The 15,517-nt window shown below is 41.1% G+C and overlaps 1 protein-coding gene across 1 annotated transcript in view; it reads right to left on the bottom strand.

The window, feature by feature from the left end:
- Window positions 1–3,928: 3,928 nt before the first annotated feature.
- Window positions 3,929–15,517, bottom strand: part of LOC122640039 (polyadenylate-binding protein-interacting protein 9-like) — a 31,034-nt gene continuing 19,445 nt past the window's right edge. Inside the window, exons 9-10 of the mRNA XM_043833137.1 lie at window positions 4,484–4,545; window positions 3,929–4,389 (exon numbers count right to left, since the gene is read on the bottom strand). Of these exons, the coding sequence (XP_043689072.1) occupies window positions 4,332–4,389; window positions 4,484–4,545 (120 nt within the window). The 3' untranslated portion in view covers window positions 3,929–4,331. The remainder of the gene's footprint in view (window positions 4,390–4,483; window positions 4,546–15,517) is intronic.

Here is a 15,517-nt window from a genome sequence, read left to right as displayed (position 1 = left end):
TATTCCGCATACCACCCCTCAATATTCCACATACTACCCCTGGTTTACACCCCAAATGCCAGATAGGTCCAATCCGTTAAATTCCACCGTTAGATGACAATATTTTGACCATTTTACCCTTTGCTTCATTTTCTTAAATCTGTAAAGACTTAAATACTCTCACTTATTTGTTGCCCAAACCTAATCGAAAATGACCAATTTACCCTTTGTTTTATTTTCATAAATGAAAAGACCTAAGTACACTCACTTATGTATTACCCTAACCTAAGTTGAAAAGACTATTTTACCCCTAAACATTTGTTCCTAAAAATCATCCCAATCTAACCTTTGAGGAAACGAAAGCTTGGGAGGAATTGCCGGAGCTCCATTAGTGGTGCTCCGGCGACTTCCTTTCTTCTCCGGCTACGTCCTTTCTTCTCCGACTTCCATTAAGTCAATAGTCTTGTGGTTGTTTCACTTTTGCTTTGCCAAATGGACCCATTAAAACAAGAAGGAAGGCAAAGCAGAAGAGGCCACACAAGTAAACTACATACTGTTGTGCTCACTTGGGCAGTCGGGGATATTATGAAACAGGGGAGGGGTCTCAAAAAACAGAGAAAGGAAGGAAATGATGAGATCAGAGAGCTCTTGCACTGGCCGAAAGATCCTTGGTTATGCTTGCCTTTAAACTGAAGCACAAAATAAAGGCTGCAACAATACAGTATAATACAGAACTATTTTGTATATAAAGAACCGTATTCCAACCCACTAACAACATTAAAATTCTAACCATGAAATAGTTCCCCTTCCCTGCTCATGCCATGCCATGCCATGCCATCCTTGTGTAAAAGCTAAAAGAGAATGGTTATACAGACAGTACAGAGACATCGGCCAAGAAGTCCAGATGATCATCATAAACAATAAACTCTTCTCTCCTCTCTGTATCTTCTTCCTCTCAATCAAAAGAAAGTAAGGAATTGAAGTGAGATATAGAAGTATGAATGCCAATGAAAACTAATGTCTGCCAATTTAAACTAACGTTTCTGTATAATAGAGTAGACAGCCTCACTGATGAAGTTTAAACTTATCCAAAAAAAAAAATTGCAGAACCTGGCTTGAGATCCAGCTCGTTTTAGGGTTCGGAGACCCCAATTCGAAAACCCTTTTGATTAGGGTTCGATTAAATTCAGGCTGCAACATCCCATTGTTTTAATTGCTGCAACATCCCATTGTAGAGTCGCTTACTTATTTTTGGTTCAACAACGAAATCAGAAGAAGGAGAAGAAGGAGAAGAAGTCGAAGCAGAAGAAGAGACAGAGATCGTTCAGAGAAGAAAGAGCATAGAAGAAGTAGAAGAAGGAGAAGCTGAGAAGAGTTACCTGGGTTAGATCGTAGCCGGAGAAGAAAGGAAGTCGCCGGAGCACCACTAATGGACGCCTTGCCGGATCAGCAGTTCCTCCCAAGCTTTCGTTTCCTCAAAGGTTAGATTGGGTTGGTTTTTTGGAACAAATGTTTAGGGGTAAAATAGTCTTTTCAACTTAGGTTAAGGTAATACATAAGGGAGGGTACTTAGGTCTTTTCATTTATGAAAATAAAACAAAGGATAAATTGATCATTTTCTATTAGGTTTGGGCAACAAATAAGTGAGGGTATTTAAGTTTTTTCAAATTTAAGAAAATGAAGCAAAGGGTAAAATGATCAAAATATTGTCATCTAACGGTGGAATTTAACAGATTGGACCTATCTGGCATTTGGGGTGTAAACCAAGGGTGGTACGTGGAATATTGATGGGTGGTATGCGGAATATTAAGTCGCGTAGAGGGGTACGAGGAATATTGGGTGCATTCTAGGGGGGTACGTGTACTTTACCCTAGTTTTATTGATAATCATTCTCATATGACATGGCTGTACCTCTTGAAGGATCGATCTAGATTTGTCTCTGTCTTCAAACAGTTTGATAATGAAATTCGAGTTCATTTTGGTGTTTCTTTAAAGACTTTGTGTACTGACAATGCACTTGAATTAATTCAGTGTGAGGTCTCTCATTTTTGTTCTGACAATGGTATTCTTCACCAAACTAGTTGCTCTTACACACCCCCAACAAAATGGTGTGGCAGAGCGCAAAAATCGCCATTTGTTAGATGTTACTCGTTCTTTGATGTTTCATATGCATGTTCCCAAACTCTATTAGGCAGATGCGGTGCTGACAGCATATTTCCTTATTAATCGTATGCCTTCGTCTGTCCTCAATAATCAAATTCCTTTCAAACTAGTTTTTCCTGATCTGTTTTCTCTCTTCCTCGTGTTTTTGGTTGTCAGTGTTTTGTTCATGTGCATCGCCCAGGGCTTGATAGGTTATCTCCTCAGGCTGTTAAGTGTTTATTTCTTGGATATTCTCATACCCAGAAGGGGGGGCTTTGACCCTGTTACTCGCCAACAGTTTATTTCTGCTGATGTTACCTTTTTCGAGAGTTCCCCGTATTTTGTTGGTCCCTCCGTTGATGTTCCTCTTGATGCCGTTGATCGGGTTGCTGCCCCTGCCCCTCTTCCCTTGCCGATAGCTGCCCCGCTTGTACAGGTTTATGTGCGTTGTCACCAACAGCAGCCGCTGCCCCCAGTTCAATCTATTACGGCCACACCTCAACCGCCACCAGCTGATTCTTTGCCTACAGATCCGCTGATGATCTCCCTATTGCTCAGAGAAAAGGTACTCGTGCTTGCACTAACCGTCCTCTTTATCCTCTGACCAACTATGTGTCTGTTTCTCATCTTCCTCTGCATTATCGTGCTTTTGCTACTGCATTACATTCTACTTTTATTCCTACTTCTTATACCATTGCTATGTCTCACCCTAAGTGGAAAAATGCTATGGATGTGGAGATGGAGGCTCTCATCTCTCGTAAGACTTGGTCTTTGGTTGATCTCCCACCTGGTAAGGATCTTGTTAAGTGTCGTTGGGTGTACACGGTGAAGTACAATCCCGATGGTACTGTGGAGCGGCACAAGGCCTATTTGGTTGCCAAGGGGTTTACCCAGGCCTATGGGTCGATTATTTTGAAACCTTCTCTCCTGTTGCGAGGCTGAATTCCGTTTGTATCTTGCTTTCTTTGGCCGTTAACCTTGACTGGCCTCTTTTCCAGATGGATGTGAAGAATGCTTTCTTATATGGTGACTTGCAGGAGGAGGTGTATATGGAGCAACCTCCTGGTTATGTTGCTCAGGGGGAGGATAATGTCCAAGTTTGTCACCTTCACAAGGCAATTTATAGACTGAAACAGTCCCCCCGTGTCTGGTTTGATAAATTTAGCAGTGTTGTTGCTGGTTGTGGATTTTCTCAGTGCTACTCTGATTACTCTATCTTTGTTAGACAACAGAGGTCTAATGTGGTCATCATAGCCGTATATGTTGATGATATTATTATTACTGGTAATGATGTTTCTGGGATTGCACAGGTAAAGATATATCTACTTGACAATTTTCAGATTCTCGTGGTCTAAGCTTGTCCCAACGGAAATATGTTCTTGATTTACTTGATGAGACAGGTATGATGGGCTGTAAACCTATTGATACTCCTATGGATCCTCATGTCAAGTTTGATGCTTCTGATGATACAGACTTTGGTGATCCACACTAGTATCGATACCTGGTCGGTAGACTTATCTATCTTACAGTTACTTGTCCTGATATTTCTTTTGCTGTGGGTGTTATCAGTCAGTTCATCCAAACACCTAAACACGATAATCTTAACAAAAACCATTATTCCTCTTTACTTCTGAAACTTCTGAAAGCTCTACTAGAGATTAATCCAAGGTCTTCACCATTACTAATGTGGAGGTGTTTCAAACGAGTGGTTCCAAATCCATTCATGTGAGACAGTGCAAGAAAAGTTCAGATATGATCATAGAAACTTTCCTGTATAACCATGCCAGTGCAAGTTCATCAACCACAGCATCACAATCAGCATGGTGACTCTCTACATTTGATACTGGAAAAAACCAACATTACACAGTTGGTTATATATGCAATGGTGTTTGAACCGGCACAGGTACAACAGCAAGGTAGTTTGTTGTTCACTACCCAAACTATTTCGGTAGCGAAGACTGAATAAAGCAACCCATCAGGTCATGAGAAACATCGTGAGAAAGTTTTGATGATGACTAAGCTATGAACGAGCTGATTCTTGTCAAGAGCTTCAAGGCCAGATCATCAATGTTCAGGTGCAGAAAACGTTGCCAAGAAAAGATGGTTACATACTGAAACTACGAAGTTTCACCACCCCTTCAATACAACACTCTCTCTCTCTCTCTCAACAGGGAATAAACCGATGGCATTGTTCATGGCTCTTGGACTTGTCAGTGCATGATTGTATGAGGAACTCGAGGCCTTACTGGTGTTTTTGAAGGGCTTACCCTGCATAAACAAGTTTCAGAAATTTGGTCAGACAAAATCACCATATGCATTAGTAAAATGAAGTCCAGTACAGTGAGCTGCTCAAGTATCATACCTAACAGGAAGGCTTCCCAAAAGCATCCCACTGCAGTTCAGTGCAATAATGGCGCTTTCTGCCTGTGCCATGACAAGCAAAGATTCAGTATAAGAATGTAAATATAGACCTTCCAGTTTGATATGAATTATAAAGAATGGAAACATCCCAGAAGCTAGCTTCAGTGTGTTTCTACCAGCTACCAATGCAGTCCAGGCAGACCATACAAAAACATTTTATTCCTCAATGACAAGTATGAGTTACTCCACCAAAATAATATCTATGCTGGAGCCATTAAAAAGAAAATTTTAAACTTGAAACACATTTCATAAAGCTGTGGTTCAAAGATTTCATTAAGCACCCAACTTTATAGGTTAGAAGTACTAGATATCATGCTGATTTGTCAGCTAATATAGGTGGAACAAAGAAGCATTGTTTTCTTCTTTATAATTTAGTAATGACAATCCCTGAGCAATTATGAATCCACAAGCGAGCCCCCAGCCCCAGAAAGAAGGGAGGGGGGTAAGTGGTCATGAAAAATACAATTTTAAGAACTATGATTTTCTTTTATTCTTGTACATCATCACGTCATTGCTATAAAACAAGTTGGACCTAAAAATGGAAATCAGTCCACAATATAAGTAATGGCATGATCTTAACATGACAAGTGGTATCATTACCCAAAAAGCATACCCAATATATATTTGTTCAAAAAGAACATTGGAGGAAATAAAATCAAGAATACAACAACAACATCAACAAACTCAACCTTATCCCAACTTAATGGGGTCGGCTACATGGATCCACATAAAACAAAGTAGGGAAAACTGAGGTCTAAACCCAAAAAAAAAAAAAAAGAAGGAATGAAGAGATGCGGAAAGGAGGGACGGGAAATGAGATGAGAAATGAAAAAAAGGATAATGACAAATGAAAGATGGAAGATGAAAGTAAGAGGAAAGAGTACAGCCCAGCAAGTCAAGAGTCTCAACTAAATGGGGTCTACTACATGGATCCTTGCCCTCCAATAGGCTCTATCCGAGGTCATACTTGGTACAAGACCTAGACTATGCATGTTCTTCCTCACAACTTCTCCTATGGTCATTTTAGGGCTGCCCCTAGCTCCTTTAGCTCCTTCAATCAGGATCATATCACTCCTCTTAATTGGGCGTCCATCGGCCTCCGTTGAACATGACCATACCACCTCAAACGACTCTCTCGGAGCTTATCATGTATCGGAGCAACTCCCGAGTCAGCTCTAATACGTTCATTTCTTACTTTATCCTTCTTAGTTTTTCCGCACATCCATCTTAACATCCTCATCTCAGCTTCACAATATGACACTTCTTAACTACCCAACATTCTACCCCATACATCGTAGCTGATCATACTACAGTTCTATAGAACTTTCCTATAAGCTTTAAAGGAATGCGTCGGTCACACAACACTCCGGACGCACATCTCCACTTCATCCACCCCACTTTAATTCTCTGTGATACATCACCCTCTATGTCAGTTTCTTTATTTATGGTTGACCCCAGATATCTAAAATAGTCACTTTGCGGTATCTCTCTTTCCTCAATTCGCACAACGTCAGTATCCATCATAGTATGACTAAAATTACACATCATATACTCTATCTTCGTTCTACTAATTTTAAAGCCTCTTGTTCCAAGGTTGATCTCTATAGCTCTAACTTGGCGTTAATCCCTGCTTTTGACTCATCCACCAAAACGATATCATCCGCGAAGGGCATAAACCACAGGACCTCGTCTTGAATGCTCTTAGTTAGGCCGTCCATGATAAGCTTAATAGATAAGGGCTTAAGGTAGATCCCTAATGTAACGCAATCGTAATTGGGAATTCCTTGCCCTGACCTCCCACAGATCTCACACTAGTCACCACGCCCTAAAAAAATATCTTTAATTACATCCACATATTCACTCGACACCCCTCTCTTCACTAGAACATGCCGGATTAAATCTCTGGGGACTCTGTTATAGGATTTTTCTAGGTCAATAAAGACCATATGGAGATCCTTCTTGCTTTCTCTATATCTTTCCATGAGCCTCCTCAATAAGTAGATAGCTTCTGTCGTGGATCTACCTGACATAAAGCCAAATTGGTTCCCCGAGATATGAGCCTCTCTTCTCAAACAGGTTTCAATAACCTTCTCCCAAAGTTTCATAGTGTTAGTCATTAGCTTTATGATTCTATAGTTATTGCAGCTTTGGCTATCACCTTTTTTTTTGTAGGCCGGGACTACAATGCTTCTCCTCCATTCATCTGGCATCTTCCTTGTGTTCAGAATCCCGATAAACAGATTGGTTAACCAATATATCCCACAACCTCCTATAGTTTTCCATGTTTCTATTGGAATTTCATATGTTACTTTTTTTTTTTTTGGTTTAGACCTCAATTTTCCCTACTTTGTTTTGTTTGGATCCATGTAGCCAACCCCATTAAGTTGGGATAAGGCTGAGTTTGTTGTTGTTTGTTTTGTTGTATGACGTGTAGTGTTTTGTTGAATTTTGTAATCATCCGGGTCATTTCTACTCAAACTATCTTCATTTAGTAGGTCACAAATATACTCATCCCATTCAGAATGTCCTCATCCCTTACCAACACTCTTCCATCATCACCCTTGATACACCTCACTTGATCAAAATCTCTACTCTACCTTTTTCTCATCTTAGCTATATCTTATATATATCCTTTTCCTCTTCTTTATGTTTAGGTTGATATAGAGATCCTCATATTTCTTCGCCCTAGTAATGTAGTCCTAGAATGGTAGGAGACCAACTAGAAGCCAATAAACCATGATTTGTTATGACCACGTGAATCGGCTAGGTCAAAATAGGGGTTTTGGTGAAATTAGGGTTAGGGTTTGATGTTAGGGTAATGTCAAATCAAGATAGGGGAGTTTATCAGTGAAGGTCCTGAGATGTTTTGATGGATGGAAGTGTGTAAATTTGAATGGGCAGCAACTTAGGTTTAGGGTTTGGGTTTGGAAAAGAGGGGGATCTAGGGTTTAGGATGGGAATTTGGGGCTAGGGTTTGGATTGATTATTCCTAGTGTAGGGAACGAAATTCGATTCAGGTATGGTGTGTTTCTGATGTTGGATTGGTCTGTGAAGAATTTGGGTAATGGGATGATCTCCAGAAATAGGTGGAATGTTGTGGTTTGAAAGGGGTAATGGGAAAACAGCTTGGTTCGAGTATTCCAATTGAGCAGGAGAATACTCGATCCAATTTTGTGAAGGTGTTGTTAGATGAATGGTTTGTTAAGAATTTTGGGATATGGGATGGTTTCAAGAGATGGGTGGGAAAATTAGGGTTTTGGGGTGGTTTGGAGGATTAGGAGAAGAATGGGATGATTCAAACTTACTGTTGTTGCAAGGGCAGCTTAGTTGGTTAGAGGATCTTGAATAAATCTTGAATCTTGATCTTGAACTTGAAGGAGATCATCAAAGAACCACCCGGGCTTCACACCGCAAGGTGTCGATTGGATCAAACACCAATCCCACCAACGAACCACCCGAGCTTCCCACTGCAAGGTGTCAATCGGATCAAACACCGATCCCACCAGCCTTGATCAAACACAAGACAAAAATCTTCAATGGAGAAGAAGAGCAACAAAAACTTTCATTAATATCAAAATTCGTGTTCAATGTGTGCCCCCCTTGCAACTTTATATAAAAGACTCAAAAACAGACTCCTACACTAGAAAGGAAATGCTTAACCCAATCCTTAACCTATTAGGTAACTTAACTGACTAGGAAACTGAAATGGACTCAAAATAGAGTCCTAATCCAGCTGCACTAAACACTTAAAAGAAAACTATTAAAATCACTTAAATTGGACCACAGAATCCTAATCCAACCCCACTAAACACTTAAAAGAAACTACTAAAATCACTTAAATTGGACCAGTGGTTCGACCGGTTCAATTTAAAACAAAAAAAAAAAACATGAAAATAAACTAAGTATAGAGCTAATCCCATATGCAACCTATGTACCCCTACTTTAGGTCCATAAAAGTGACCTATTACATTGAAAACCCATGGGACCAAAGGCCTAACATGTATAGAACCTAACCCTAGACTTATTCCTAATAAAACAAGCCTATTTTGGTGATGAATCTGCATCAACTAGCCATCCCCACAATATTCCTAGCTTCGTTTTTGGCATCATTATACCTCTTTTTATCCTATGTTTCTTTATTCCTTTGTCATGTCTTAAAACAATCTTTCTTAGTCTTAATGGCAGTTTGGACCTCCTCGTTCCACCACCAATCTCCATAAGTGCCTAACAACCACCCTTCGCTTCTTTTAGCACATCTTCGGCAACTCTCTTAATATAAGTCATCATCTCGTTCCACATCGCATTGGTGTCTCCCTCAAAGTCCCACTTTCCTTGTTTGACCACACTATCGGTAAATATCATGAGGAACTCCCTTTTTATCTCCACTACCTTATCTTAGGGTACATAGGTTCCTACCTACGTTTTGCACACTGAGGCATAAATCCAGGACCACCAGTCTATGTTGGGTGGTTAGACTCTCCCCCGGGATAATCCTATAGTTCTTACACACCATTCTATCTGCCTTTCTTGTTAGGAAGAAGTCGATTTGGCCGATTCCCACTTTATAGGTAATTGTTAACAAAACAGAAAAACAGAAGACTGCTTGAATGATCGATATGATCAAACAAGCCATATATTTATAATATGAAGAGTTACACCCTAATGACAATAATACCCCCAGCATAGCCGACATAGCTAGGCAGTACATAAACATTAAAATAAAGCAGTAAAAAGACCAGAATACCCCCACGGTATTCTGGTTTACATTATTCAACACTCTCCCTCAAGTTGGAGCAAAAATGTCAATCATGTCCAACTTGACTAAAGTAGGATGACATAGCTTTCCAGATAATCCCTTGGTGAAAATATCAACAAGCTGATCAGCAGACTTCACAAAGGGAACACAAATCAGCCCTTCTTCCAATTTCTCCTTGATGATATGCCTATCCACTTTAACATGTTTGGTGCGATCATGTTGTACCAGGTTATGTGCAATGCTGATTGCAGCCTTGTTGTCACAGTACAACATCATAGGAAGACGAAGAGGAACACCAAGATCTTATAGCAATCCTTTGAGCCAAAGTAACTCACAAATACCTTGTGCCACACGAAATTATGCTTCGACACTAGAACGAGCAACCACATTATGCTTCTTGCTACCTACAAAAGAACAATACCCAGAGATGGACTTGCGATCTGTAGAACCAGCCCAATCAGCATCAGTGTATGCCTCTATCTGTAGGTGACCATGAGGAGACAGGAGAATGCCTTTTCCTGGAGCTGACTTCAGGTAGTGAAGGATACGAAGAATAACCTCTATATGAGAAGAGTAGGGATCATGCATAAATTGACTCACAGTACTCAGCAACAACAATATCAGGACGTGTGTGTGAGGGATAAATCAACTTCCTCACTAGTTTTTGGTACCGTCCTTTATCAACATGTTCAACCTCTTTTTCCTTTAGACGAACAGTAGCATCCGTAGGAGTATCTGAAGGGTGACATCCTAACAAACCAGTTTCAGCCAATAAATCTAGCATATACTTCCTTTGGGAGGGACAGATGCCTTTAGAGGATCTGACAACCTCAATCCCAAGAAAGTACCATAGCTTCCCTAGATCTTTAATCTCAAACTCCTGCCCAAGAAAGGTCTTCAACCGACTGATCTCATCACCATCATTGCCAGTAACCACTATGTCATCAACGTAGACTATAAGAACAGTGAGTTTTCCACCAACCCTTTTTATAAAGAGAGTGTGATCAACATTACTCTACTTATAGCCCACAGAAATCATGGCTTTGTGGAACCAGCCAAACAATGCTTGAGGTGACTGCTTCAGCCCATAAAGTGCACGCTTCAATTTACACACTTTACCTTGGTTTTTGTCACAAGAGAACCCTGGTGGAATGTCCATATACACCTCCTCATCCAGTTCTCCATTTAGGAAGGCATTCTTCACATCCAACTGTTGCAATTCCCATCCAAGATTAACTGCACAGGATAGCAAAACTCTAACAGTATTCAGCTTTGCAACAGGGGCAAAGGTCTCTTGGTTATCAATGCCGTATGTCTGAGTGAACCCCTTTGCCACGAGTCATGCCTTGTACCTATCCATAGTGCCATCCACCTTCTGCTTCACTACAAACACCTACTTGCATCCAACAGTTCTCTTTCCAGGTGGAAGAATCACAAGCTCCCATGTGTTGTTTTTTTCAAGGCTTCCATTTCCTCCATCATTGCTGCCTTCCACTTTCCATCTGATAGAGCTTCTTGCCAATTATTAGGAATATGAACAGAAGAAAGAGAAGAAACAAAAGCACGAAAGGATAGAGAAAGGGAGTCATAAAAAACAACATGGGATATAGGATGCTTGGTGCAAGCCCTGACACCTTTTCAAAGAGCAATAGGTAAATCAGGAGAAAAAACATTACCAGGTAGAGAGGCAGGTTCTGGAACCAAGTTCGGTAATTGAATAGGTACTGGTGCAACAATGGATTGAAGCTGTTTCTATTTCCTTGTGTAAGTCTACACATTAGATTCATTAATCCTCCTCTGAAAGTCACTAATGGTTTTCTGGACTGGAGTCTGGACCGGAGTCTGCTCCCCCTGAATAGGAATGTCAACAATATCATTTGCGATGGTCTCCTCCTGTATAGGAACCTCTCCTCCTGAGGCAGAGGGAGGACTAGGAGTAGGAGGAACAGGAATAGACTCATTGCAAACAGACTGGAGGGGAGGTTCTATGGCAGCACATCTTCACTAACATTCTCCCTCTGAAGAGATGGGGACAAATAATAAGAAACAGTCTCATGAAAAACAACATCCATACTGGCCAATGTACGTCTGGCAGGAGGATAATAGCACTTGTACCCCTTCTGGGTGGCAGAGTACCCTAAGAAAATGCAGCGGAGACTACGGGGTTCAAGTTTACTAAGGGACCTAGTATTCCTGGTATAACAAACGTAGCCAAACACCTTAAGGAGAACAATAAAGGAAGAAGAGCCAAGTAAGAGCTCGACAGGGGACTTGGAGTCAAGAACCCGACTGGGCAGCCTATTAACCAAATAGGCTGCAGTAAGGACAACATCTCCCCAATAAAAAGAACGAACATTGCGAGCAAACATAAGTGCCCTAGCCACCTCCAAGAGATGGTGGTTTTTCCTCTCAACCACACCATTTTGGGCTGGAGTATCAACATAGCTGGTCTGATGCAAGATCCTATGAGCAGCAAGGTATCTTTGGAACTGACCTTTCATATACTCTGTCCCATTGTCACTTCTCAAGACCTGGAGAGTGGCATTGAATTGGGTCTGAAACATCTTGTGAAAATGCTTAAAACAGGAAAAAACTTCATTTTTGGAGTGCAGGAGGTAGACCCAAGTGAACCTGGAATAACAATCTATAAAAGTGACATACCACCGATGACCAGAAACTGAAGCTTTTCTACTAGGACCCCACACATCAGTATAAACCAAATGAAATAAGGAAGAAGATCTTTTATTAGAAACTGGATAATTTGAATGTCTGTTTGACCCAGACACAAGGCTCACAAAAAAAATCTTCCTTATTACAACTTTTAACTAATGCTAGAAATAAATGGGATAGAATTCCTAATGGGGGATGTCCTAGTCTAGAATGTCATTGGTATAATTCAGAGGAGAAAGATGTAGGGTGACAGAGCCGAGAAGGTAATGCTTACGTAGCAAGATCAAGCAAGTACAGTCCACCATGCACTTTACCCGATCCAATCATCTTCCTAGAGTTCAGTTCCTGAAAGACAGAATGGGTAGGAAAAAATGTCACTCTACCATTCAGATTTTTAGTAATACTACTAATAGAAAGAAGATTAGTAGTGAAATTGGGAATATGCAACACAAAAGACAAGGTAAGAGTTGGGGAACAGCTAATGGACCCTTTCCCTGAAATGGATGAGAGGGATCCATTAGCTATTTTTACTTTATCCTCGCCAAAAGTAGGGGAATAGGTGTGAAAAAGGCTAGAAGAACCTGTCATGTGATCAGTGGCACCGGGGTCGATAATCCATGGAGTGGAGACAACCGATGCACAATGACCAGCAAAGGAAATACCTGAACAGGCAAAGTGGGAACCTGAGGGATTGGAGTAACCGGCAGCAGATGTAATAGAGGCAGCGGAGGTCTGTAATATACGCCGGAGAGCCTGAAATTCTTCCTTGGAAAAACCATTTTCAGCAGTGGGGGCTGTAGCTACACTTTCAGTGTGATTAGCCTTGTTTTTAGTCTTAGCACGACCATGTTTGGCCTCAAAATCAGCGGGTTTCCCATGCAATTTCCAGCACTGAGCCTTAGTGTGATATGGTTTGTTGCAATATTCACACTTCACAGGCTCTTTTGCTTTAGCAGCAGATGCAGAAGCAGTACTCTCTGAAGTAGGAATAGGGTTGGAGTCTGCAGCAGCCTGTAAAGCTGATCTCTCAACCGTAGGGGTCAACATCATAGCAGCCCGACGTGTTTCTTCACTGTGAACATAAGAAAAGGTCTCCTCCAATGTGGGGAAAGGAACCCTACCAAGAACTTGCACACGAATGTGATCATAATCAGCATTAAGGCCAGCCAAAAAAACATACACCCGAAATTGGTCCACATAAGTCTGATGGGCAGTGATGTCAGCAGTCGTAGAAGGTTGAAATCGAGCATAGTGATCCAGTTGCTGCCATAAACTTTTGAGGACAACATAATATTTAGTGACAGACAACTTCTGAGTAGTGTTTTGGAGTGCTTCCTGATCTCATAAACCTGAGCACCAATACCCAATCGGCCATAGGCCCATAGGTTGCCTTGACAGTAGTCCATATCTGTGTGGCAGTGTCAAGGAGAAGGTACTGACTGGAGAGGCCAGGTTGTAGAGAGTTTAGAACGAAGGACATAACCATATCATCATTAGCAGTCCATCGATCCTTAGGGTCACCCTCTTCAGTTGGCTGTTTAGAGGTGCCAGTAAGATGGCCAGTAAGTCCTCTGCCAGCCACAGTTAAAGAGAGTGACCTGGCCCACATGAGATAATTGGTTCAATCAAGTTTAATGGCAGCAGCATAGGGGAGGAACTCAGTCCTGGACTGACTATCTCCTCCAGAAGTAACCATAGTAACCTCAGAGTCTGGCATGATGATGGCAAAGGCTTGGCAGAAAAATCATAAGTAGAAGCTGAATAATAGGGCCAATAACACTCCTGGCAGCAGCAACTTGTGTGAAGAAAAAAGGCAGTAGCAAACAGCCCTAACCCAAAAAATCGATAAGGCTCAGGGTTTTGAAGAAAACCCTGAAAGAGGAGATCGATTGGGGCTAGGGGTCTTCAAACAAGCTGAAAGTAGGCGATAGTATTGTCGAGTACTCCTTGAAGCAGTGTGAAGAAGATCTCCAAAGATCAGCCAAAGCAAAGAGGAGAAAACCCAAAAGACGATAAAAGTCAGGGTTTTTCAAAACCCTGAAGTGAGATCGATAATGGGTATGGCCTGCAAATAACTTGAAATTCCTGTGATAGTTGCTGTCCAATACTGCTATGAGGGATCTCCAATAGGGAAAATCAGCTTCCAATGCCAAAAAGGGCTCGATCTTCAAGAAGGGGAGAACTCCAAAAAATCACAGAGACACAGGCAGCAGCTATCGAGCTTGATATGTGATTAAACCATTAGTTGAAGAGGTTGGATTGAGGGCAGCAGTTAGATCGTATGATCACCTCATAAGTGCTGCCCTAGTGAATGCAGAGAACAAAGGAAAAAAGAAGGGAGAAAGAGAAGATCGAGTGGAAGAGGGTGGAAGAGAAAAAACGATGGAGGGGATGGGGTTTTGAAAACCTAGATCAGAATAGTTGGCTCTGATACCATGTTAACAAAACAAAAAAATAGGAAAATGCTTGAATGATCGATATGATCAAACAAGCCATATATTTATAATATGAAGCGTTACACCCTAATGACAATAATAACCCCAGCATAGCCGACATAGCTAGGCAGTACAAAAACATAAAAATAAAGCAGTAAAAATACCAGAATACCCCCACGGTATTCTGGTTTACTTTATTCAACAGTAACTAAGTGCTCCTCTCTTTTTTCAAAGAAAGTGTTCACCATGGAAAGATCATAAGCTACCACAAAGTCTAGGATTGAGGTCCCCTCATCGTTCCTCTTCCCAACCCCGTAGCTACCACGGACACCTTTATATCCTCTATGATCCCTCCTAACATGTCCGTTCAGGTCACCTCCAATAATAATCGATTCATCCTTGCTAAAACACTACATTAAATCATTCATTGTGCCTGTTTACACCCTGTTTTTGCTAGACCATTGGTACAGGTCAAAAAGAGTGTGGCCTAAAAAAAGATGGAGAAATATGAAACTATCTGGTACACAATAGGCTGGTCAAGTCATAGTCGATCGTGGTAGAAATGGCTTGATGTGACGGTTATGATCGGTCAAGGAATTGTAACTGACCCTAATATTTCGAGAAGGTGGTCACAATCGATTGAGGAGTTATAACCGACCAATTGGAACTAACCAGAAAGATATTCATCAAGTATAAATAAGAGGAGGAAAAAAGTGGAGGACCTTTTGATCAATCCACAAAATTGCACTTTTATTTTCTTAGACATAGGAGCAGTCTTTTAGAATGGCATAGTTCTAAGGTATTGTTGCTTTCTCAGGACACCTTACTTTGTACTTTGTGTTGCTCCATAGAGCGATCAAGCATAGATTCTATGCATCATTTTCAGGTTACTTTTGTCTCGTCTTTTCACCCTTTTGTGCTTTGGTATAGAAAAGTCCTTGGATTACCTAAGCAGGAGTAGAATCCATCATTGCCTGAAGCAAATCAAAATAGTTTCCTTGGCCAACAACGGTCTTTAGACAGAAGAAATTGGTGGAAACAATTTTGGCACGCTCGGTGGGACACTCCCAGAGAGGATGGTGAATACGAGATCAAATTCGCGAAACGAGGATGG

The sequence above is a fragment of the Telopea speciosissima genome, chromosome 9, assembly GCF_018873765.1.
Source record: "Telopea speciosissima isolate NSW1024214 ecotype Mountain lineage chromosome 9, Tspe_v1, whole genome shotgun sequence".
Lineage (NCBI taxonomy): Eukaryota > Viridiplantae > Streptophyta > Magnoliopsida > Proteales > Proteaceae > Telopea > Telopea speciosissima.
Note: the sequence above shows the minus strand (reverse complement) of the source record. Positions and strands in the feature narration are given on the sequence as shown.